General features: G+C 40.2%; 2 protein-coding genes across 16 annotated transcripts in view; one reads left to right on the top strand and one right to left on the bottom strand.

Annotated features, from left to right (window-relative positions):
* Window positions 1–22,743, top strand: part of NSUN6 (NOP2/Sun RNA methyltransferase 6) — a 72,572-nt gene that overhangs the window by 44,857 nt on the left and 4,972 nt on the right. For 3 of the 4 annotated variants that reach the window (XM_027073557.2, XM_015077831.3, XM_053225366.1), the window contains 4 exons: window positions 8,450–8,598; window positions 11,958–12,083; window positions 13,792–15,291; window positions 18,285–18,410. In XM_027073557.2, the coding sequence (XP_026929358.1) occupies window positions 8,450–8,598; window positions 11,958–12,083; window positions 13,792–14,004 (488 nt within the window). In that variant the 3' untranslated portion in view covers window positions 14,005–15,291; window positions 18,285–18,410. The remainder of the gene's footprint in view (window positions 1–8,449; window positions 8,599–11,957; window positions 12,084–13,791; window positions 15,292–18,284; window positions 18,411–22,743) is intronic. The other variant, XM_015077830.3, reaches the window with a different exon arrangement.
* CACNB2 (calcium voltage-gated channel auxiliary subunit beta 2) overlaps window positions 16,509–22,743 on the bottom strand; it is a 385,541-nt gene continuing 379,306 nt past the window's right edge. For all 12 annotated transcript variants that reach the window (XM_027073549.2, XM_027073553.2, XM_027073550.2 and 9 more), the window contains 3 exons: window positions 22,075–22,170; window positions 20,916–21,101; window positions 16,509–20,017 (listed from right to left, as the gene is read on the bottom strand). In XM_027073549.2, coding sequence (XP_026929350.1) covers window positions 19,523–20,017; window positions 20,916–21,101; window positions 22,075–22,170 — 777 coding nt within the window. In that variant the 3' untranslated portion in view covers window positions 16,509–19,522. The remainder of the gene's footprint in view (window positions 20,018–20,915; window positions 21,102–22,074; window positions 22,171–22,743) is intronic.

Here is a 22,743-nt window from a genome sequence, read left to right as displayed (position 1 = left end):
TTGCCATTTTGTTAATTGCTTTCTGGTTATTTTTGTAGTTCTTCTCTGTTCTTTTCTTTTTCCCTTGCTCTCTTCCTTTGTGGTTTGGCGGTTTTCTTTAGTGTTATGCTTGGGTTCTTTTCTCTTTTTGTGTATGTGTATCTGTTACAGGTTTTATTTGTGGTTACCATGGCATTCATTTATAACATCCACTTGTGTATAGCAGTCTATGTTAAGTTGGTGGTCACTTAAGTTCGAACACGTTCTTTTTTTTTTTTTTTAAGAGAGAGCATGACCCTAAGTACAAAAAGATTGAGATCATACCGTGCATATTTTCAGACCACAAAGCTATGAAACTTGAAATCAACCGCAAGAAAAAATTTGGAAAGGTAACAAATACTTGGAGACTGAAGAACATCCTACTAAAGAATGAATGGGCTAACCAAGAAGTTAAAGAGGAAATTAAAAAGTATATGGAAGTCAATGAAAATGTTAACACCACAACCCAAAACCTCTGGGACGCAGCAAAGGTGGTCATAGGGAAGTATATAGCAAACCAGGCCTTCCTAAAGAAGGAAGAAAGATCTCAGATACCCAACCTAAACTTATGCCTTAAGGAGCTGGAAAAAGAACAGCAAATAAAACCCAAAACCAGCAGAAGACAAATAATAAAGATTAGAGCAGAAATTAATGCTATCGAAACCAAGAAAAACAGTAGAACAGATGAATGAAACCAGAAAGAAAGAAAGAACCAGAAAGAAACCAGAATTCTTTGAAAGAATTAACAAAATTGATAAACCACTAGCCAGTTTGATCAAGAAGAAAAAGGGAAGGACCCAAATAAGTAAAATCAAGAATGAAAGAGGAGAGATCACAACCAAAACAACAGAAATAAAAACAATAATAGGAGAATATTATGAGCAATTTTATGCCAATAAAATAGGCAATCTGGAAGAAATGGACAAATTCCTAGAAACATATACATTACCAAAACTGAAACAGGAAGAAATAGAAAATTTGAACAGACCCAAAACCAGTAAGGAAATCGAATGAGTAATCAAAATCTCCCCAAAAAGAAGAGTCCAGGACCAGAAGGCTTTCCAGGGGAATTCTACCAAACATTTAAGGAAGAGTTAATACCTATTCCCTTGAAACTGTTCCAAAAATTAGAAACAGAAAGAAAACTCCCAAACTCTTTCTATGAAGCCAGCATTACCTTGATTCCAAAACCAGACAGAGACCCCACTAAAAAGGAGAACTACAGACCAATTTCCCTGATGAACATGGATGCAAAAATCCTCAACAAGATATTAGCCAACCGGCTCCAACAATATATTAAAAAAAGTTTTTCACCACGACCAAGCGGGATTTATACCTGGGATCTAGGGCTGGTTCAATATCTGCAAAACAATTAACGTGATTCATCACATCAATAAAAGAAAGGAAAAGAACCATATGATCCTCTCAATAGATGCAGAGAAAGCATTTGACAAAATACACCATCCTTTCTTGATAAAAACCCTCAAGAAAGTAGGGATAGAAGGAGCATATCTTGAGATCATAAAAGCCATATATGAACTACCCAACACTAATATCATCCTCAGTGGGGAAGAACTGACAGCTTTCCCCTGAAGGTCAGGAACAAGACAGGGATGTCCACTCTTGCCACTGTTATTCAACATAGTATTGGAAGTCTTAGCCTCTGCAGTCAGACAACACGAAGAAATAAAAGGCATCCAAATCGGCCGGAGGAGGTCAAACTTTCACTCTTCGCAGATGACATGATACTCTATATGGAAAACCCAAAAGATTCCACCAAAAAACTGCTAGAATTGATTCATGAATTCAGCAAAGTTGCAGGATATAAAATCAACACACAGAAATCGGTTGCATTCCTATACACCAACAATGAAGTGACAGAAAGAGAAATCAAGGAATTGATCCCATTTACCATTGCACAAGAAACCATAAAATACCTAGGAATAAATCTAACCAAAGAGGTGAAAAATCTACACACTGAAAACTGAAATCTATACACGGAAATCTATACACTGAAAGCTTATGAAAAAAATAGAAGAAGACACAAAGAAATGGAAAAAGATTCCATGCTCCTGGATAGGAAGAACAAATATTGTTAAAATGTTGATACTACCCAAAGCAATCTACATATTCAGTGCAATCCCTCTCAGAGTAACACCAGCATTCTTCACAGAGCTAGAACACATAATCCTAAAATTTGTATGGAACCAGAAAAGACCCCGAATAGCCAAAGCAATCTTGAAAACCAAAACCAAAACAGGAGGCATCACAATCCTGGACTTCAAACTATACTACAAAGCTGTAATTATCAAGACAGTATGGTACTGGCCCAAGAACAGACACTCAGATGAATGGAACAGAATAGAGAACCCAGAAATGGACCCACAAACGTATGGTCAACTAAACTTTGACAAAGCAGGAAAGAATATCCAATGGAATAAAGACAGTCTCTTCAGCAAGTGGTGCTGGGAAAACTGGACAGCGACTTGTAGAAGAATGAACCTGGACCACTTTCTTACACCATACACAAAAAATAAACTCAAAATGGATGAAAGACCTCAGTGTAAGACAGGAAGCCATCAAAATCCTCGAGGAGAAAGCAGGCAACAACCTCTTTGATCTTGGCCGCAGCAACTTCTTATTCAACACGTCTCCAGAGGCAAGGGAAACAAAAGCAAAAATGAAGTACTGGGACCTCATCAAAATAAAAAGCTTCTGTACAGGAAAGGAGGCAATCAGCAAAACTTAATGGCAACTGACAGAATGGGAGAAGATATTTGCAAATGACATATCGATAAAGGGTTAGTATCCAAAATCTAGAAAGAACTTATCAAACTCAGCAAGCAAAAAACAAATAACCCAGTGAAGAAATGGGCAAAAGACATGGATAAATACTTCTCCAAGGAAGACATCCAGATGGCCAACCGACACATGAAAAAATGCTCAGCATCACTCATCATCAAGGAAGTACAAATCAAAACCACAATGAGATATCACTTTACACCTGTCAGAATGGCTAACGTTAGCAACTCAGGCAACAACAGATGTTGGCGAGGATGCGGAGAAAGAGGATCTCTTTTGCATTGTTGGTGGCAATGCAAGCTGGTGCAGCCACTCTGGAAAACAGTATGGAGGTTCCTCAAAAAACTAAAAATAGAACTACCCTACGACCCAGCAATTGCACTAGTAGGCATTTATCCACGTGATACAGGTGTGCTGTTTCAAAGGCACACATGCACCCCCATGTTTATAGCAGCACAATCAACAATAGCCAAAGTATGGAAAGAGCCCAAATGTCCATCGATGGATGAATGGATAAAGAAGATATGGTATATATATATACAATGGTGTATTACTCGGCAATCAAAAAGAATGAAATCTTGCCATTTGCAACTACGTGGATGGAACTGGAGGGTATTATGCTAAATGAAATCAGTCAGAAAAAGACAAAAATCATATGACTTCACTCATATGAGGACTTTAAGAAACAAAACAGATGAACATAAGGGAAGCCAAAATAATATAAAAACAGGGAGGGGGACAAAACAGAAGAGACTCATAAAGATGGAGAACAAACTGAGGGTTACTGGAGGGGTTGTGAGAAGGGGGAGAGGCTAAATGAGTAAGGGGCATTAAGGAATCTACTCCTGAAATCGTTGTTTCACTATTTGCTAACTAATTTGGATGTAAATTTTAAAAAATAAAAAATAAAATAAAAAAAAAAGAGCATGAGTTGTGGGGGGGGGGGGGGCGGCGGTGGTGGAGGGGATAGACTCCATGCTTAGTGTGAAGCCAGATTCAGGGCTTGATCCCATATCCCCAGGGATCATGCATGACCTGAGCTGAAATCAAGAGTCAGGCACTCAACCAACTGAGCCATCCAGGCATCCCTTGAACATATTCTAAAAGCATAAATTTTGACTCCCCTTTCATTTTATGTATATGATATCATATTTATGTCTTTATTTTGTATATTCCTTGACTGATTTTGGTAGATGTATGTGATTTCCCAACATTAATGTTTTAGCCTCCATACTAGCTTTATAAGTGATTAATTTACTATGGTCACTCTATGTTTGCTTTTACCAGTGAAGTTTTTTTCCTTTTATATTTTTCTTCCAGTTACAGGCTTTTCTTACCTCTTAAGGAATTCCTTTTAACAGTTCTTATAAGGCTGGTTTAGTGGTGATAAACTCTTTTAACTTTTGCTTGTCCAGGAAACTCTTTATCTCTCCTTCATTTCTGCTTCAAGATAACTTTGCCGGGTAGAGTATTTTGGGTTGTAGGTTTTTCCTTTCAGCACTTTGAAGGCATCCTTCTGGGCTACAGAGTTTCTCTTGAAAAATCAACTGATATCGCCTGATTGTCAGAGCTCCCATTTTTAGGCTCTGCTGATTTTCAAAGCCAGATATCGTGAAGACTCATGTTCCCAGTAAGTGCCCAGGACTGAGGTTGCCTGCTGTGGGTTCTGATCCACTCACTCCTCTGTGTTTGTGATGTCCCTTCCTTTTGTGGTTTTTCACACGAGGAGTTTGGTTATTGACCTTGTCTCCACCCCTCTTACCCCTTCTGAGATGGCCTTCTCTCTGTGACTAGCTGTGGAAGGTCTCTTCTCCCAGTCTTCAGATTTTCCTAATCGGTTGCAGTAGATACGGTTGTTGGTTTAGTGTCTGTGGTATAAGGGGAGCTCAAGATCTTCCTATTCTGCCATTTAACAACCCCCCCCCACCGTGTTTTCTGAGTTCCTTTTAGTTAATAAAATTTTTCTTTTTAAGTTGAAAGAGTTCGAAGTCCTCTGAGCGGATGAGTGAGGTGTGTAGTATAAGGTGGCAAGAAGTTGATTCAGTGGCTTCTTAACCATGCACTGATTTCAAGTTGCAGGGTGGTTTTGATTTTTAAACAGTTCTGGGTATGAACTGCTGTTGTAACAAATCATTTCATCACTTAGTGACCTAACACAGTGATCTTATTATTATTTCTCACAGTTTGAGGGAATGACTGGGACCTCTGAGTGGTTCCCACTTTGAGTATCTGACGCAATTAGCAGTCACTGGGTACCTGAGGGAAGCGTCATCTCAAAAGCTTTATCTGTCACGTGCATGTCTGGAGGTTGATGGTGGTTCTCAGATAGGACCTACACGTGGCCTCTCCCATGTGTACTGACTGGGCTTTCTCAGACCAAGTGGCTTAGGTTCTGAGAATGAGTGTCCTAAGAGCCCCAGGCAGAAGCTGTATCAACCTTTTATGACTTAGTCCAGAAGTCATGTAGTATCAGTTCTGCTCTTGTCCACAATAAAAGAAAAGGAACATTAGACCCCATCTCTTGTGGGAGAAGAGTCAATGTCAAATTGAAGGGCATGTGGGATGGAAGGTATTGGCATAGCTATCTTTGGAAAATATAATTTTTTCACAGTTTTAAATAATTTGTATTCCTAGTGCATAAATTTTATGCACAAAAATTGTTAGCTGGACATGGAATAAATACTGACTTGAAAAATGAAAGAGCACAAAATCAATAATTCTTCCAGTTTACTTCAGGGTGACTTTTACCTGCTCCGTAAATTGAATTAATATGATTAAAATTCTTATGTTGCATACTAAGGTGATTTTATTTTATAATTTTTAATGTTAATTTTTTGAGAGAGAGTGTGTGTGAGTGGATTGTGGCTCAGATACCACAGATACTCACATTTCTTAGATTTTCTTTAATAAGTGTTTCTTCATTTGATGTATGTCCCAGGCATTTTCTAGAGACTTTAAATGGTGGTTTTCGCTTTTGTTACAGTTTTTACCAGTTATAATTCTTGCACCGGGGAGAAGGTCTGTATCCCCTCATTCCAAATGTTGTCCCAGTCTTATTGTTTCCATCATAAAATTGCTCCTAAATTATACACCACTCCAAACGAATGCAGTTTTAGAAATCACTAAAGGTTGTTCTAAGAATATATATTGAGAAAAAGCTTTGGATAAATAAAAATTTGGGTACTCCTAAACTGCATACAAGCCTTAAATGTTCATTTCATGGCTTTCTAGTTTTGAACAAAAGAAATTTCTCTTGGACCATGTATCTTTGTGGTCATTTGGTGATCTTAGTCTAATCTAAGACAGGTCTAGAATATTTTTAGGAATGTCTCAATTTTTGTATAATACCCACTGCTTTCTGTGAAAATGGTACTTATTAAGAACAGTGAGTTCAGTGAGTTGGCATTGTCCCTATCCCTGTCAAGGCCATGGCATTTGCTTCTGCTCTGTACAAGGGTGCCTGGCTGGGGGATATGTTGAGGGGCTGAAGGCCAGCCTGTGCTGTTTATCATGGTGCAGAACTATGTTAACCTAGAGATACGCATACCTTAATTCTAGTCCATACAAAGGTATCTTGTGGGCTTGCTTGTCCTGTTTTTTAGGAATTTTCAGTGTCTAGATGGAAGTAACACTTGAACGCTAGTGTGTATGAGACTACATCGAAGGGGTGCCTGCGTGGCTCACTCAAGTCTTGATTGCAGCTCAGGTCACGATCCCAGGGTCATGGTATCAAGTCCCATGTTGAGCTCTGTGCCGAGCATGGAGCCTGCTTAAGATTCTCTCCTTCTCCCTCTACATCTCTTCCCTGCTCATACGCTCACCTGCTCTCCCTCTCTCAGGAAAAAAAATATATATATACATCCAAAAGATACCTAATGCTATGGCAACTCAGAGGAATGGATTACTTCTTCTAGGGACAATAGAAAAAAGAGTTTAGGTTGAGGAGGTGACATTTGTTAGGGCTTGAAAGGGTAGATAGCATTTTGACAAGTGGAAATGAGTGCTGGGGCATCTCAGGAAAATAGAATTAGCAGAAGCATGGAAATAGCAAAGCTCATGACATTTTTGGGTAACAAAGTGATGTGGGTTTTTTGGTTTTTTTGTTTTTTTTTTTTTTTAACATTGGTGAATGTGGCTGAGTACTGAGAAAGGTAGCTAGGGAAGTACATGGAGTAGTCGAGAAGCTAGAGAAGAGGTCTTTATTTGTTAGTGTAAGGAGTTTATTCAAGGGATTTAGGTAGCTGTGGGAGAGTTTTTGGTTTTCTAAGAGAGACAATTTGGTATAAAAAAATAGTGTAAGGAACGTGTTAAATCGATGTTGGAGAGCTGGAAAAGCAAAAGGAGATCATCGAAGCATCCTGGAGCTAATCATGTGCAGAAAGCAGCTACTACCCCTGTAGCTCTTCTGATCAGTAAGAAAAAGCCAACAGTCTAAGTAGAAAAAGGACAAAACAAGAAAGGTGACCATATAACGGAAAAATAGAAATGGCCAATGAAACAACAACAACAATAATAATAACTTCTTTGATGAAGATTTTTAGGAGAATGAGTATAATCGTAATGAAAGTGTAAATTGCTATAATCTTTCTGGAGCATTTTTTCAGTATGTACCAAAAACCTTAAAAATAATTGTTTACTTTGAGAAGATCTTCTGAGACTGTGGGTGAGGATGCAGGTTGTAGGTGGAGATGAGTTAAATTGATAAGAGCTCATGTATGACAGTTGTGCAGTCAGAGAAAAGCAGGTGATCGTGTGGTTCTCAGAACATTGCTGTGGTTCCCGTGGGCAGTCAGCTGGCTTCCTGTGAGGGCAGTCAGCAGCAATATCTTGCAGTTACTAAATAGCAGAAATATATAAACAGACCGGTTTCATGATTTTCTCCAGTAACACTAAATAACTCAGAAGTCGGAGCGGAGAAAATTATTCATGTGATACAAGGAGATACTCTAGAGCATAGCCTTGCTGATGGCCACGAAAGCGAGGAGAGTGAGGAACCTCAGAACCAGTATATTTGACTAGAACCTAACAGGTATTCTTTTGGGGGGCTGTCTGCAGTAGGGATTGCTGAGAGAAGTATCCGCTCTCAGTATGACTAGAATGAATTCCAGGTCCTCGCTCTGATGAATTGTGGCTTGTGACATTGGGGATACAAAGTCTCATATGATTAGGCCTTAATTTGCACTGTGTCAACAGAATAACCCTCAATTATAATAATTACAGTAACCATTTTACATATGTCAGAATTAGTTTTACCAGCTACTTGAATGGAGAAATTGTTTTTCTTTGTAGTCTAGATGATGATTTTAAATTTCTGATAATTGGTTCTATCTCGGGAGTTTTCTTTTTTTTTTTATTTAAATATATATATATATATATTTTTTTTTTTTGAGAGAGAGAGAGCATGAGCAGGAGAGGGGCAGAGAGAGAGAGGGAGACAGAGGATCGAAGTGGGCTCCGTGCTGAGAGCAGAGAGCCTGACACGGGGCTTGAACTCACAAGCTGTGAGATCACGACCTGAGCCGAAGTCGGACGCTCATCAGACTTAAGTCACCCAGGCACCCCTATGTCAGGAGTTTTCTATTCTACACCTATAGGCACATAACAAGTACGTTTATAATTCTCTTCACAGGAAAACCTCCATTCTTACGAGAATCTTTTGACCGAATTCTTCTTGATGCACCATGCAGTGGAATGGGACAGAGACCAAACATGGCTTGTTCTTGGACTTTGAAAGAAGTGACATCATATCAGCCATTACAGAGAAAACTCTTTACTGTGGTAGGTGATGATACTTTGATATGAAAAAAAAAGTTGACCTTCGCTACTTTGATGTTTCAAAGACCGGGAAGAAGTGTTCATAGCAGCATTTCTCACAATAACCAAAATAGGGAAACGACCCACTTGTCTATCAACAGGTGAATGGATAAGAAAATGTGTACACATATAATAGAATATTACTCAGCTTTCCACAGGAAGGAAATTCTGGCACAACATGAATGAACTTTGGGAACTTACGCCAAGTGGTATAAGCCAGACACAGAAAGACAAATACTGTCTGTTTCCATTTCTATGAGGTAACTAGAATAGGAACATTCTTAGAGATAGAAAGGAGAAGAAAGATTACCAGGGGCTGGAGGGATGGGGAATTAGTGTTTAAAATGGGTACAGAGTTTGCATTTGGGAAACTGAAAAGTTCTGGAGATGGGTGATGGTGATGGGTGCAGACAGTGTGAATGTACTTAATGCCCCTGAACTGTACACTTACAAATGGTTAAAATGTCAAGTTTTATGTTGTTTTATCACATGGAAAAGGACAGAGAAAACCTAGTTTAAATAATGAAGCTTTCATTTGTGTTGATCACTCTTTATTACAGGCAGAGGCAGAATTTCTTCACTGAGACATTTAATGGGTCTCCAACATTCTGATACATTTTAAGAAGTCACTGAGTTGTTAACATCATAGTTGCTAACTGATGTGTAAAGAATGGGATATAAATGAGTTACTCTTTTTTTATAGGGTTCCTGGATCATCTTCGATAGTGTATTAGAAATGGGAAGAGTCCAGGAGAAGGGAAACACATCAATAAAAATGAAAAGTGACCATTCAATGTAGAATATAGAAGAACCGTAAAAACTTGGCTAATTTCACTGGTCTCTAGCACGTTTCGAGAGAAACCCAAATACAACATTTGAGGATTTCTTTCCGGCTTGCGAACGTGATTCAGTGGATTTCGCAGAATGTAGAGAGCATTTGATCAAAGATGACTTTGTTATTTTCTCTCAGCCCTGCAATTATAAATGCATAGGCTGCAGCAAATGGGTACACTGTGATTATGCAGTCTCTAAAGTTACCTTTGAGCATGTTTCTGCTCATCTCTCTAGTATCTCCTTTTATACCCAAAGGTGGCACTCAGGGTATTTATTTAACTTTTTCTTCAGTCTTCAAAGAGCACATCCTGGAAGTTAAAACAGCAAACAGCAAAAAGGAAGCTTTACTTATGGTTGAAACCCACTCTGAGTTGAGGGTAAAATTAAGACACTGTTTTTAAAGACTGGGTTTTTTGTTCTTTTTTAGGTCAAAGCAGAAAGAACATTTTAAAAGGTTTCTTAGGAGTAGATGCAGTGATCTCAATGAAAAGGAATAGCTACGAGAGAGAGTTCAGAATATAGCACATTTGCCGTTTAGTACGGAGTTGTGTTGATGGAGAACGTGGACTTTATAATCAGACACTATCTTGTTTGGAACTGTGCAGCTTCCACACGAGTGACTTTAGGTACATTGTTTTCTTTATATGAGAAATGGGGACTATAAATCCACCTGATAGGGTCACCTCATTGGAGATAGTAACTATGCCTCATGGTTATAAGTAAATTGAGAAAATCCATGTAAAATGCTTAAAACAGTAACTGGCACACATTTACAAAGTTTAAATTTTCATCAGCATACTCTAGTTAAGAAGGCACAAATATATACTGTATGTAATAAAAATACATATATGTAGTATAGATGGTATATATTATTATATAGTTTATTCATACTTATAAATACCAGATGGCATATTGTGTGTGTGTGTGTGTGTGTGTGTGTGTGTGTGTGTGTGTAATAGTATACTATGTATAGGATGTATTTTAAAGACTTTCATTAAAATGTTTTTAAATATTGGGGCACCTGAGTGACTGAGTTAAGCGTCCAACTTTGGTTCAGGTCATGATCTCACGGCTCGTTGGTTTGAGCCCCGTGTCAGTCTCTGTGCTGACAGCTCGGAACCTGGAGCCTGCTTCAGATTCTGGGTCTCCCTCTCTCTCTCTGCCCCTCCGCTCATTGTCTCTTGCTCTGTCTCTTTCTCAAAAATAAATAAACATTAAAAGAAATTTTTTAATGTTTTTAAATATCTAGGAGTTTGAAAAGATACAGTTTTTAGTTATTTGGGAAAAATTAATTTTCTTGTTAACACCTTATTTCTTGATTCATTTATTTACTGGACAAATATTCATTGAGCACCTGACCATCACACAATATGGACTGTTCTGGGTGCTATCAGTATAGCCGTGAAAAAATGACAACCCCTGCCTTATTCATGGGGTGTCTATGCCCAATGGGGAGGAAGATCTAAACAGATGAGTAAGTTATCATGTATAGTAACAGAGCCGACTGAAGAAGGGAAGGTAGGATTGCTGGATTTGAGTAGCTGTTTTACCTGGGATGGTCAGGGAGGGCAGTCCTGGCAAGGTGACATATACACAGAGATAAGATTGTGAGGCGGCAACGCGGAGAATTCGAAGAGTTTCCAAGCTTGCGCACGGATCTTGAGGTGGGCCTGTGCCCTGTGTGTTCCGGAACAGCAGAGGCCAGTGTTGCTAAAGCAGAGTGAGCGAGGCGTGTCAGAAGGGCAGCCAGAGGCCTGCTCTGTGTAGGGCTTTGAAAGCCACCGTGAGGACCTGGGCTTGGACCACAAGTGACAAGTCAAGACATTTGAAGGGTTTTGAGCTGAGAAGTGACAAGTTTTAAAAACACTGCTCTCTGGCTGCTGTCTGGAGATGATTGTAGGAGGGCAGACAAGGAAGCAGGTAGGCTGAGAAGGAGGCGAAAGACGGTGTAGCTTGGACCAGAATGATGACAGGGGAGGTGGCCAAACTCTGGATATATTTTAAAGGTAGAGCCCACGGAATTTGCTAGCGGATGGGAGTGCAGGAGAAAGAGAGGCGTAAAAGATCATCTCCGGTTGGGGGCCTGAAAATAGCACTTCTCTAAAAGGTCTTGGAAGACAGGTGTTCAGTTTGAGACACGTCAAATTCGATAGTAGACAAATGGGGAAGGCGATTGAGTACATGAGTACAGAGTTCAGAGAGGAGGATGGCTTACAAAGTGTACATGTGTGATTTTGGGCATAAAAAGGGGTATCTAAAGTAGTGAAAGTGAATGCTTACACTTAGGAAAGTCTTGGTTTCAGTGCACTAACAGTTCCAAGAGCGTGAAATGCACCTGGGCTGGAACACTGGACTCAGAGAGTGAGTCTTGATCATACAGAACATTTATCCCAAACACTTGAAAGGTGTCCGTCCTACAGATACAAAATCCTGTAAAATGTTGATTTTGCCTTGTGGTACACCCGTAGTCTGATCACATGTTTGTTTAGGCAGTTGAGCTGCTGAAGCCGGGGGGCGTGCTGGTTTACAGCACGTGCACCATCACACTGGCGGAAAACGAAGAACAGGTTGCCTGGGCCCTCGCAACCTTTCCTTGCCTCCAGCTTCAGCCCCAGGTATGAGTAAGTTCGGTTTTCTCTGTGTAATGTGACAAATCACAGAATCATGAGTGTGGTGATAAACACGAGGTTGTCATATGAAAAACTGTGTCCAGCGAAACTTCAGAAACAAATACTGCAATAGACAAGCATGTTCCTCCAGTGAGATCCATTTGACACTGAACAGAGAATTTCCACGTCCCAGCAGTTTTTCCCCGTCTTCGTTCTTTGCCATGGTGTTAAAATGCCACAGAGCTCAGGTGTTCTTGTGTTACAGGCTTCTTTCACCTGTGGCTCTTGTTCAGTTTATACAGACCTTTTTTTTCCTCGAGTTGTTTATTCCTTTCCTCTCCTGGTCCTACATTTTGCTGGTATGGAGTATGTCGAGCATTTTTTTTCTCAATCAAATAAGCTGTAATAACTGGGATATCAGAAGACTAGCAGAGGGGAGAAAATGGTTCAGGATTATTGCTTCTTCACAATTTGTTACATAAAATATGTAACATTTTAAAAGTTTTCTTACACTTTATTTGACCTGTTTTGGTTTTTATCAAAACTATATTATGACTATATGTTTACCTCATGATGTTTGAGGTTAATTTAAATATGTAACAATACTCACATTCAGTTAGATACATTGAACATCTAACCTCAGTAACCTTCCTGTACAGAATTCTAGTAGGTAATTGGGATATGTGAATAAAAATTGAGAGATGGTTTCTAGACTCAGAAGTTAAGATAACTGCTTTGTAGAGGAAAGGAAGACTTCAGAATTCACTTGAATTTTATGTGTGTGTGTGTGTATGTATACACAACACTCAATATATACCTAAAAGAGAGAGAAACTTTCTGCCCAGGAGTTAATAAACGATAGGTTTTCAGTAGTACGTAAACGTTTGTGCATTGGTGACTGAAGTTAGGATTGTCGATCTTTTGTGGTCATGGTTCACACATATCACTCAGTTCCTTATGATTCTGTATTCTAAACCAACTGACACGGTCTTTATCTCTTTGTAATAATTGTTCTAGTACATTTAAAAACAACAAAAGAAGACTTTTATCATCCAATTGGTGTGGGTCAGAGAAAGGCACCTTTAGGTCCGCTTTGGGGAATGTGATGATAAAGCTGAATTTGTATTTATTACTGTTGTTGATAATGATGTTTCACTGACTGGCCACTGTATGCCGGGCATACCACCACCTTCTTGAAGTCTTAGAACTGAGTACTTGATCTGTTTCGTAGATGAGGAGACAGGTAAAGTTACTTGCTTAACACCACAAAGCCAAGGCTGCCTGGGCGGCTCAGTCAGTTAAGCGTCCGACTTCGGCTCAGGCCATGATCTCATGGTTGCTGAGTTCGAGCCCCTCGTTGGACTCTGTGCCGACAGCTCAGAGCCTGGAGCTGCTTCAGATTCTGTGTCTCCCTCTCCTGCTCACGCACTGTCTCTCTTCCTCTCTCTCAAAAATAAACATGAAAAAAAAAATACATACAGCTAAAATGTGGCAAAGCTGCAGTACTTGATGAGCAGATGGGTCCTAACAGATAGTCATTCATCAGGTGACCATTTGTTACCACCGAGAAAAACCGCACGTATATTCCACAGAGATAACATTTATCTATTTTTGGAATTGGTGGTACTTATACCTCAATTTTGTCTTTTAAATTGTACACAGGCACACTTACTAATGATAGGATATTTGTATTTTTTTCCCTTTCTCCACTCAGGAACCACAGATTGGAGGAGAAGGAATGATGGGAGCCGGCCTATCATCTGAACAATTGAAACAGCTGCAGCGATTTGATCCATCTGTTGTGCCAGTTCGGGACACTGACATCGCTTCTCTCGGAGATGCCAGAATAGAAGACATGATTTGGCTGGCAAATAAAGATTGTATAGGTTTTTTTATTGCAAAATTCATAAAACGCAAAAGCACGTAGGATCCATAGAAACCAAAGTTCCAAACATTAGCTCTATGGTTTTGTTCGGTTTTCTTCCTTCCTTCCTTTCCTCCCTCCGTTTTTTTGTGTTTTTTTTTTTTTGTTTTTTTTTTTTAATCAAACTGTTGTCAGGCCTGGTGATTGATGACATAGTTGCTAAGGAAACAGAAAAGGCTGCCAGCTGTTGTACCAGGGAGCAAGAGGCTTGATTAAGAGACCGCTTCACGGAGGAGGTAGTTGGGGGGTGGTACAAGATTATATTTTGTGTTTAAAATATGTGTTTTCTTAAGGATTTAGCACAGTATAAAGAAAATGAGATGCCTACAGATATCTGGAGCATATTTTCATTTGGGGTTTTGTGTTTTAATGTATGGAGAATACAAATCCTTTTTAATGTTAAAATCTGTGATTATAACAAGAGGAATAAAATGAGTAATACTTAATTTGATAAAAAGTAGTGTTTTGTTCCTGAGAGTTCCTAAGGGGTGGTAGTTTTCTAAAAATTCAGGGCCTGGAAACTATAACGTTTTTCGTGTACTCATAACTGAGGTGAGCATTTTATCTGAGGTTTTCTGCTTACTATTTGATCAGTCAACTCTTTGAAATGAAATCTGGACCTCTCCTAAATGGTAGTGTGTCTTCACCATGTTTACTTTTTTTTTTTTTTTCATGCTTTTAAACTGAAAACTACAATGTTTTCTTCACTCTGTAGATTAAAATTATGAGAGTATTCCACAGTTTGGGTACCTTTCATCATCCCCTGGAATACCTGTTCTGCAAGTTATTGTGGTAACTGTGGGAACTGGCTTGACCCTTAGAGCCAAGCTTTGGTGTTGTGTTGATCATCAACACATTCACAGAACTCCCAACATCAGACAAAGCAACTGTGAGTATGGTAGATGAAGACAAAAAAAAGGGTACCTCATGATCAAATCTGGAATCCAGCAAAATCCAGAACATCCCCTAAAAGTGACCAGACATGCCGCTGTTAGCAGCAATGTGACTGCTCTTACTAAAAATTATAACCTTAGGCTTGCTTCATCCTATTGCTTTTTAGATGAGATAAATATTTAAGTACTCAATACCCAGCCCTTATATAGTATTAAATACATCTAAATGTTTTGTTAACTTCCTTTGGAATCATCTCAGAATTTCTCAGCCTTGGGGATATAAGGTGGACAACTGGGAACAACTACCTGATAGTTTCTTTTTTTCCCTCCTAGGTTTCTGTTCAGAATTTCTTCTATCTATTGTGTCCCATCAAGATTGCAAGGTCACTTGGATCAGGTAAGCTCTTTAGCAGGCCTCTTCTTTGAAGAAGCCTTTCTTGAATATCCTTCTCCGAGGTTGGCTTAGGCATTTCTGTCTTTCCATATATCCCTAGGACCTACTTCTGCTGCTGTCATGGTACTTGACACACTCACTCTTAGTTTACTGGCCATGCCCTTTACCCCTCCTCCCACTTGCTTGGGAAAGTCTTGGAGGCAAGAATCCTGTTTTTTCTGTCGCCGCTTTAGAGCAGATCATCAATACGTGCTTATTTAATGGGGGAAAAGATATATCAAGGTCCATAAGATTCAAATGTGTGACTGACTTCTTTATATCCTTCATTCTGCCTTTTATCCAGTAGATGTCATTGGACTAAAGAGAAACACGTTTACCTGTGGCACTTCTGTCTCTAGAGCTCACCACATGTCTCCAGACTTCCGGTGTGTTTTAAAAAATCCATTTCTTCCCCTGCTTTCTGCAAAGCCTTTTGTGCTAAGCTGGGATGCAAATCACAGACCGGGAGCCCAGCAGTAAACATGTAAACTGTTGATTAACACTGACAACTGTCCAAATACAAACAATGCAGGCAAAACTGATGAAAAATATTTGCATGTTAAAAACAGCAGGACAAAGAATACTGTTAAAAATTGTTGCTTTGACATAGACAGTTTCAGTGGGTTTCTTTCCTTCAAAAAGTAGGGCAAATTGGAAAATAAAACACATTTAAAGGACTTAAGTTTGAGAAAAAAATAGAACAAAAGGAAAAAATCTGGGAAATGTGGAGGACAATTAATATATTATCTCTTAACATACTTAGGGTTAACATATTCTTGTGAAACAAAAACATTTCAGTTTAACAGTGAGTACATTTTACTTCAAAACCCTGTGCCATAGTTTACTTTAAATCGTAAAGTGAAGTACAAGTCGTTGAAAATGCAGTTTAACCAGAATTAAGTAATTGACCCAGAACGATCTAGTGGCTGTTTTCTCCAACAGCGTGACCCTTGGCATGGAAATCAGGTTAGCGTCCAAGACTAGTAGCACTGTATCATTGAGCGGAGGGATGAGGGTGAGGATTTAAATTTGACGTCAAGATGGATCTTCATTTTAAAAACGAAGGAATAACAAAAACAATCTGAATCAAGAATTGCCACACATGTAAAACTAATGTAGGAGAAAGATTACTCTGCTCGATCTTAAAGGATCTTTACCTATTCTACGCGATCATTTTATCCGACATCACGGGAACGTCGCTAAAGTAACGTCAGTGATTAGCGTTGCCCTTGAGAGAGCTGCTCCACAAGTGGGCACTGGTGTTGAAAACAGGACGTATTCTCAACTATCAGAATCATCCCTAAAATGGCAATCAATACTTCTACTAGTAAACAGTGCAGAAAGCCAGCTCTTTATTTGTTTTGTATGATGACTTTAAACCAGATTTGTTGAACAGTTCAGTGTAGCTGACAGTGAATGTTTAACAGGAATGCATAGCAGACCATGTTAAAAATGTGGCATTGTCCCAAAGTACAGTATGACTAAGACACCCTACATTTAGCAGCACCTTTTTGTAACAGTAACTCAAATGAGCAGTAGAGAAAGAGCATAGGAAGAACTGAAACGGATTTGACAATAAAACACAGAACTATTAAGGACATTTCCAGCATTTTCTAGGTCGACTACAAAGATCATGATTCTACAACTGAGTAGGTTAAGATTAAGCCTTTGCTGAGTGAAGAGACTAATTTTACATTCCACAAATCAGTAAATCTCCCATTGCCCTTGGGATTATTTCTTCATTTACAAATTTAGAACACACTGTTTACACACATATAGATGTTCATGTCAAATCCTGCAACATATTTTTTTTGAGGAATACTCTGATTTGGACTACTACGTTTCACAGTAAGTGAAAAATTAAGAATCCAGATACAAATTTTAAAACCGGAATCTGTTGGCATGACTCGTTGAAAGATTAGTGGTAGCAGCAAGTAAGATAAATACCAGTTATATTTCAAGAATTTAAATATTCCAAAGTCATTAATTGGGATGAAAGTTCAGAAATATTTTACACAGGTAACTGTAACTGGAATATGGTTTCCCAATGATACGAATATTTTACATCAAAAATGTTTACATCTACCGTTTTTATCTTCAGTAAATAAATTTGTCAACAGTACAGAGCTAATTAATAACAAAAAGATTAATTCTGAGGAAAATGTTTCTTCCATTAGCGGGTAAAACCCTTAAAGTGTAACTCATTTGTAAAACTGAGGTTTTCTGTGCAGGGAGGGAAATAAGGAGTTAAATGTGAAAGTTTTACATATAAAGCTCCAAGAATATTTGGCAAGAACCTGGAATAATCAAAGAAGCAGAACAAAACTAGATGAACCGACTTAATAATAATTTTACAATGTGTAGATCTGAAGTTAGGCAATTATAGATGGGCCTTTTCCAGGGACAAACTTCAGGTGCTAGGTGCTTGCACACCTAATACTGTCTTACCTGTCCAGTCATAACTGGACAAAATGGACACATAAGTGACACGGAGAAGGTCTTAGCCTTAGCGTGGCAACCACACTGTGAGCTGCTGACAGTGCTATCTTTGAGGCGTGGAGAACAGCATCTTCCGGGCTCCCCTTCAGAGCAGGTGTCTAACATAGGAAGATATTCTTAATGTTTTGTTCACTTCAAGTCCCCTCATTTTGCCCTGATTACTTCTGAAGAGCAGAAACTTTGGTTGTAAGAAGCACTTCTGGGTTTTGACGGACATTGACGTGTTGGAGTTGGTGGTAAGGACAGAATGAAGGGTAAATCTGGGGGAGATAGACCACAGGAACGATAGGCAAGGTTTAGAAAAGGAGGTGGGAGAAGGTAGAAAAATTTATTTTCCCACGAAATAATTCTACAAGCTGTGTAAACATTTCTTACTAAAACAAATACTCAAACACACAAAGATTGTACATTTCCAGTGAAACACTCACAGTTAAAAGTTGCCTGTGTTCTTACTCTAGGAGCAAACACAAGGAGCCAGCACATGGATGCCTTCCTGGTCACCTTTGGCAGCGAGCTTCCTCACATTCCCTGACTGCTCAACGGATTATTAAAGCGACACGTAACACAATTAAATACAAAGCCAGGTGGGTAGAATTCTAGGTCATCAGTCTCGAGTCTTCAGCACTCGGGTCCATCTCAGTCACTCGTGCACACTCGTACCGCTCTTACACACAGACGCACTTGCACACAGAGAGGTCCGGCTCGTCAAGTCCAGTGCAGCGACATAAGACATTAACTACTCAGGACGTGTTTGTCCCAATCAGTGTGAACTGCATGGATTAGAACAACCTTTGGAGTTTGGTTATATTTACCATAATTTATGGTCAAAGTTATAAACTTACAAGGATGGTAAAACATTCAGAAATCAAACCTTTTCAAGTCAAGCAATCACGCGTATTTACAGTATGTACAGACTTTCTACGAGAATGGGGGTAGGTGTCTAGACGATATAACAAATTTCCTGAAGGTGGGCATCTCTAGTCCCTGTAATTCATAAAGCAAATCTGCTGACTTGGCATTAAGACTCTAAAATAGTGTGATCAAACTGATATATATATATATATTTATATATTATATATATAATTATCATAAGAAGGTGTTTGCAGAAATAACATTTACAAACTATACAGTACACAGTACTAGTACATAGAAAATAGATTCTAACTTTATGATCCCCTTTGTGTAAGGCAAGACTGAATCTGTCCCCAAATTTAGTCAGCCAGAGGTACAAGCAAGAAACAGTGGTCCATGGATAAATGAGTATGCAGATCTGGTGCCTACATATTAAAAATCTGGAGAATCAGGAAATTCCACTTTTATCTGGGCCAATTCTGGCTTGCTGGATACATTAACTACATTTTTGAAAACGTCAACTATGTTTCTTAAAATACTAAAGCCACCGGGGTGGCAACAGATTTTGTTCAAGTGGCAGCTATCCCAAACAGTTTTTGAAAAGTCCAGTATACAACCGGAGCACTGCAGCCATACGAGGCCAACTTACGTAGCACTTGCAAAAGGAAAAAAAAGGTATATTAATACTCCTTATCAATCATGCTATTGCTATTCAAGCAACAGCAATACAGAGTATACAAGACCGATCACATCTGACTGCAATGTAGACCCCAGAGATTTAGTCTGAGGATGGTGTCATACAAGACTTAAAAAAAAAAAGAACAAACACACAAGAGGGCAGAAGTCACTGGCGGATGTAAACATCCCTGCTCCACTCCCCAGCCTCGTTCCGTTTCCGGGCTATGCCTTCTCCATCCTTGTCACAGTAGCGATCCTTGGATTTATGCCGGCCGCGCTGTTTGTTGCACTCGCCGTGGTCCTGCTCTCGATCCAGGTCCCTGGCACGGTGTCGAGCTTCCCTGTGTCTGTGCTCGCTGCTCCCGTGGGGCTCCTCTCTGTGGTTGTGGTCGCGGTGTGGGGCGTAGTGGTCCCCGTGTTCGGGGGGGTAGTCTTCCTTCGGCTCCACGTAGGCAGAGTCTCGACTCTCCTGGGTTTCCGAGTCGAACGTCTCCTGCCTGGCGAGGCCTCGACTCGTGCCACCACGATGGCTGTGGTGCTGGGCGGAGGACGAAGAACGGTGGTGGGGTTTCTTGACGGGTTCCAGGCAGGGCTCTTCTTCAGCTTGGGAGGCGGAACGGGCAGGAGCAGAGCGTGCAGTCCTCGGATCTCCTTGAGAACCCTGGCACAGGAGGAAGTCAGCGCAGGCATGAGCCAAGGCCAGAGCGTCAGGAAGTACCATGACAGAAAAGCAAGCCCATGCATTCAGGTTTATTCCCCTCTAAGTCTCTAGAATGAAATCTCACCTACTCAGTTACTCCGTACGTCTGATAACACCCAGTGGCATTTCTAAGGTTTGTACTACATTATACTGGACTTGAATTCGTAAGAGCCTACAACAGCATACAGAGGAACTTTCTTTTTCCCCTTAATGAGTAAATGAAGGGGGGAGGGGATCCTTTTATATGTTCTCTTGGAGTTCAAATCAGATTCAGGGCCCTAAGGATTTTCTGCACACAAGTGCACATTTAACTACCTCTACCTGGATACACACGGGAAGATAAAAAATGCTTAAGATGTTGGCTTTGGATTGAGGGGAAAAAAGTAAAATGACAGGTGCTCCCAACAGCACTTAGCATGAGGAATGTACTGTCCTAAGTCTGTCTTGTGTATTAATTCATTAATGCAGTGGCCGTAGGGGACAGGTTGCCATCAGTCTTCGTGAGGCAAGGGGCACGTGAGGAGCTTATCCAAACTTACACAGAGAGTAAGCGGTGGAGCGGAAACGTGACCCCAGGCAGTCTGATTCCATGGTTGTGCTATATAGATGGTATAGGAAATCCTATCCTTGTCTTCTAGAACATGTAGTTAGGGAGTTTTAAAGTTTATATACTTCTGTAGTATGTTGTTTACCTGGTTTGTTTACTATCTTCAGTGGGAGCTGTGTACCCGTAAATGACTCAGTGTGGATGGAGCTGCTCTAACTGGAAGGAGTGCTGTGCTGGGTGACTGGGAGTGGATCCCGGCCATGTGACCTAAGGCAGCTCGGTTTCTAGGGCGTAAGGAAGAGCTCCTCTTACCTGTGAATTAGAGGCTTGAGTGGGGCTAGTAGGCAGAGTCGAAGTAGCTAAAGTCCGGCTCAGGAGAGGGTTGGGGAGATGGCTGCTGGGGGGGTGGGTGGCCTTCCAGTAGGCCTCCAGATAGTCGGCAAGGTGCTCACAAGCATCCTCCAGCTGGTTCTCATCCAGGATCACGTCAAACAGCTCCTGCAGAGACAGACACTTCAGGTGGCGCACTTAGCCAGCCCCGCACCGAGTGAGTTTCACACACACACTCACACGAGGGAGGGGCTCAAGAGCTGCACCACTTTGTATTTGCTCGCGTGCTCCTGCTTTCTCCTTTCCTAACTGGCTGACTGCCCTGCTGAGTCTGATTGCCAGTCTGTCCGCCTGAGATCATCATTTACAACCCTCGATGCTTAACCGTGGCAATCACCAGAATATGAAAGGTGTCGTGAAAGTTGTTTAGGACACGATAGAAAAGAGAAGTAAAAAAAGAAAACAAAAATACAATCTGGACAGTACAGAAGAGGCCTGTTTTTTGACATGGAGAGTATGAAAAACTTAATCTTGGAAATGACTGAGGCCGGTTTAGGACATGAAATTTGGCAGAAAAAAGCTGAAACCACAGATGATTTGACAGGGTGCAAACTTCAAAATATTCTAAGCAATAATTAATATAATCAGAACTCTTATAACTTCTGCTATACCTGCATATCAAAACAAAACAAAAACCCAGAGGTGATCTAGGGTCCCAAAGCATGATAGGTAAAGGAGGGATTAGAAGGAAGAAGGTGTTTTGAATGTTCAGAAATTTGTTTTTGCATGGTCTCAAATCAATTTCTCAGTTGTTAAGAGCCAGCAACTTGCTCCCTATTATTAGAAGTGAATAGTAATCCCAAATCCATTTTAGCAACGAAATTTTTGAAACCACAATCTTGTTTCATTTAAGACAATTAGATACTAACAGTGCACGGTCACCACGGAATGCACTGTAGCTTTTGGTAAGCCATGATCTAGACAAGTGCTTGTGGGAACGGGTGGGACAGTTCACCTCTTGGGTGTGAGGACCACGGCTCGGTGGGGAGAATTCCGTCCGGTGTTTGTGTGCTTGCCTTGTGGATATGCCGCCAGGTCTGAGGACGCAGAGTGGATTGTACCGTTCCGAGAGACCACTTACCGGAGGACACTGAGCCAGTTTGTCTGCTGCTACCATCTGGACATTGAGGTGTTTGGCTTGAGATTTCCCTCGAGATTTTATTAACCTTTGTAAAACCTGTGCGAGATAAGGTGTAACGGGAGAACATCTGCACTCAGCTGAAGAAGCAGCTCAATAGACTGAGCTACAAAATGTCTAAGATTGCAGAATTAACGCGTTCACACACACGTCAGGTGCAGGCTTCAAAAAAAATACCCAGCTGGCATGGAGCTTATGCCGAAGCTTACCAAACCTCTGGTCTCGTGGCTCCTTTATGTTTACAAAAATTGAGAACCCCAAGAGCTTTAGAACATACGCCTGTTACATGTGAACATGTTACTTATTTTTGTACAAGTGTCTATAGTTTTTTGCAAAGTCTCCTAGCTACACTTACTTTTAACCTGCTACTGTGTATTTTGGTTGGAATATGTGAAGAAATTTATCCTTCAACAGATAGGGAATTCAGGAGAGGCGGAGTATTTTAGTAGCCTTTGCAGGTAACTGTGGATATTGTCTTTTAACATTACACCAAACTACTTTCTTCACGACAGTCTGCACGTGAAAGCTAACACCCTATCCATGAACTTCTCTTACTCTTAAATTCCATTGCCCTGTCTTGAAATTTGAACGGATATTTTACTAGGCATGATT

Source organism: Acinonyx jubatus, chromosome B4 (assembly GCF_027475565.1).
Source record: "Acinonyx jubatus isolate Ajub_Pintada_27869175 chromosome B4, VMU_Ajub_asm_v1.0, whole genome shotgun sequence".
NCBI lineage: Eukaryota > Metazoa > Chordata > Mammalia > Carnivora > Felidae > Acinonyx > Acinonyx jubatus.
This window is presented reverse-complemented; position numbering and strand designations above follow the sequence as displayed.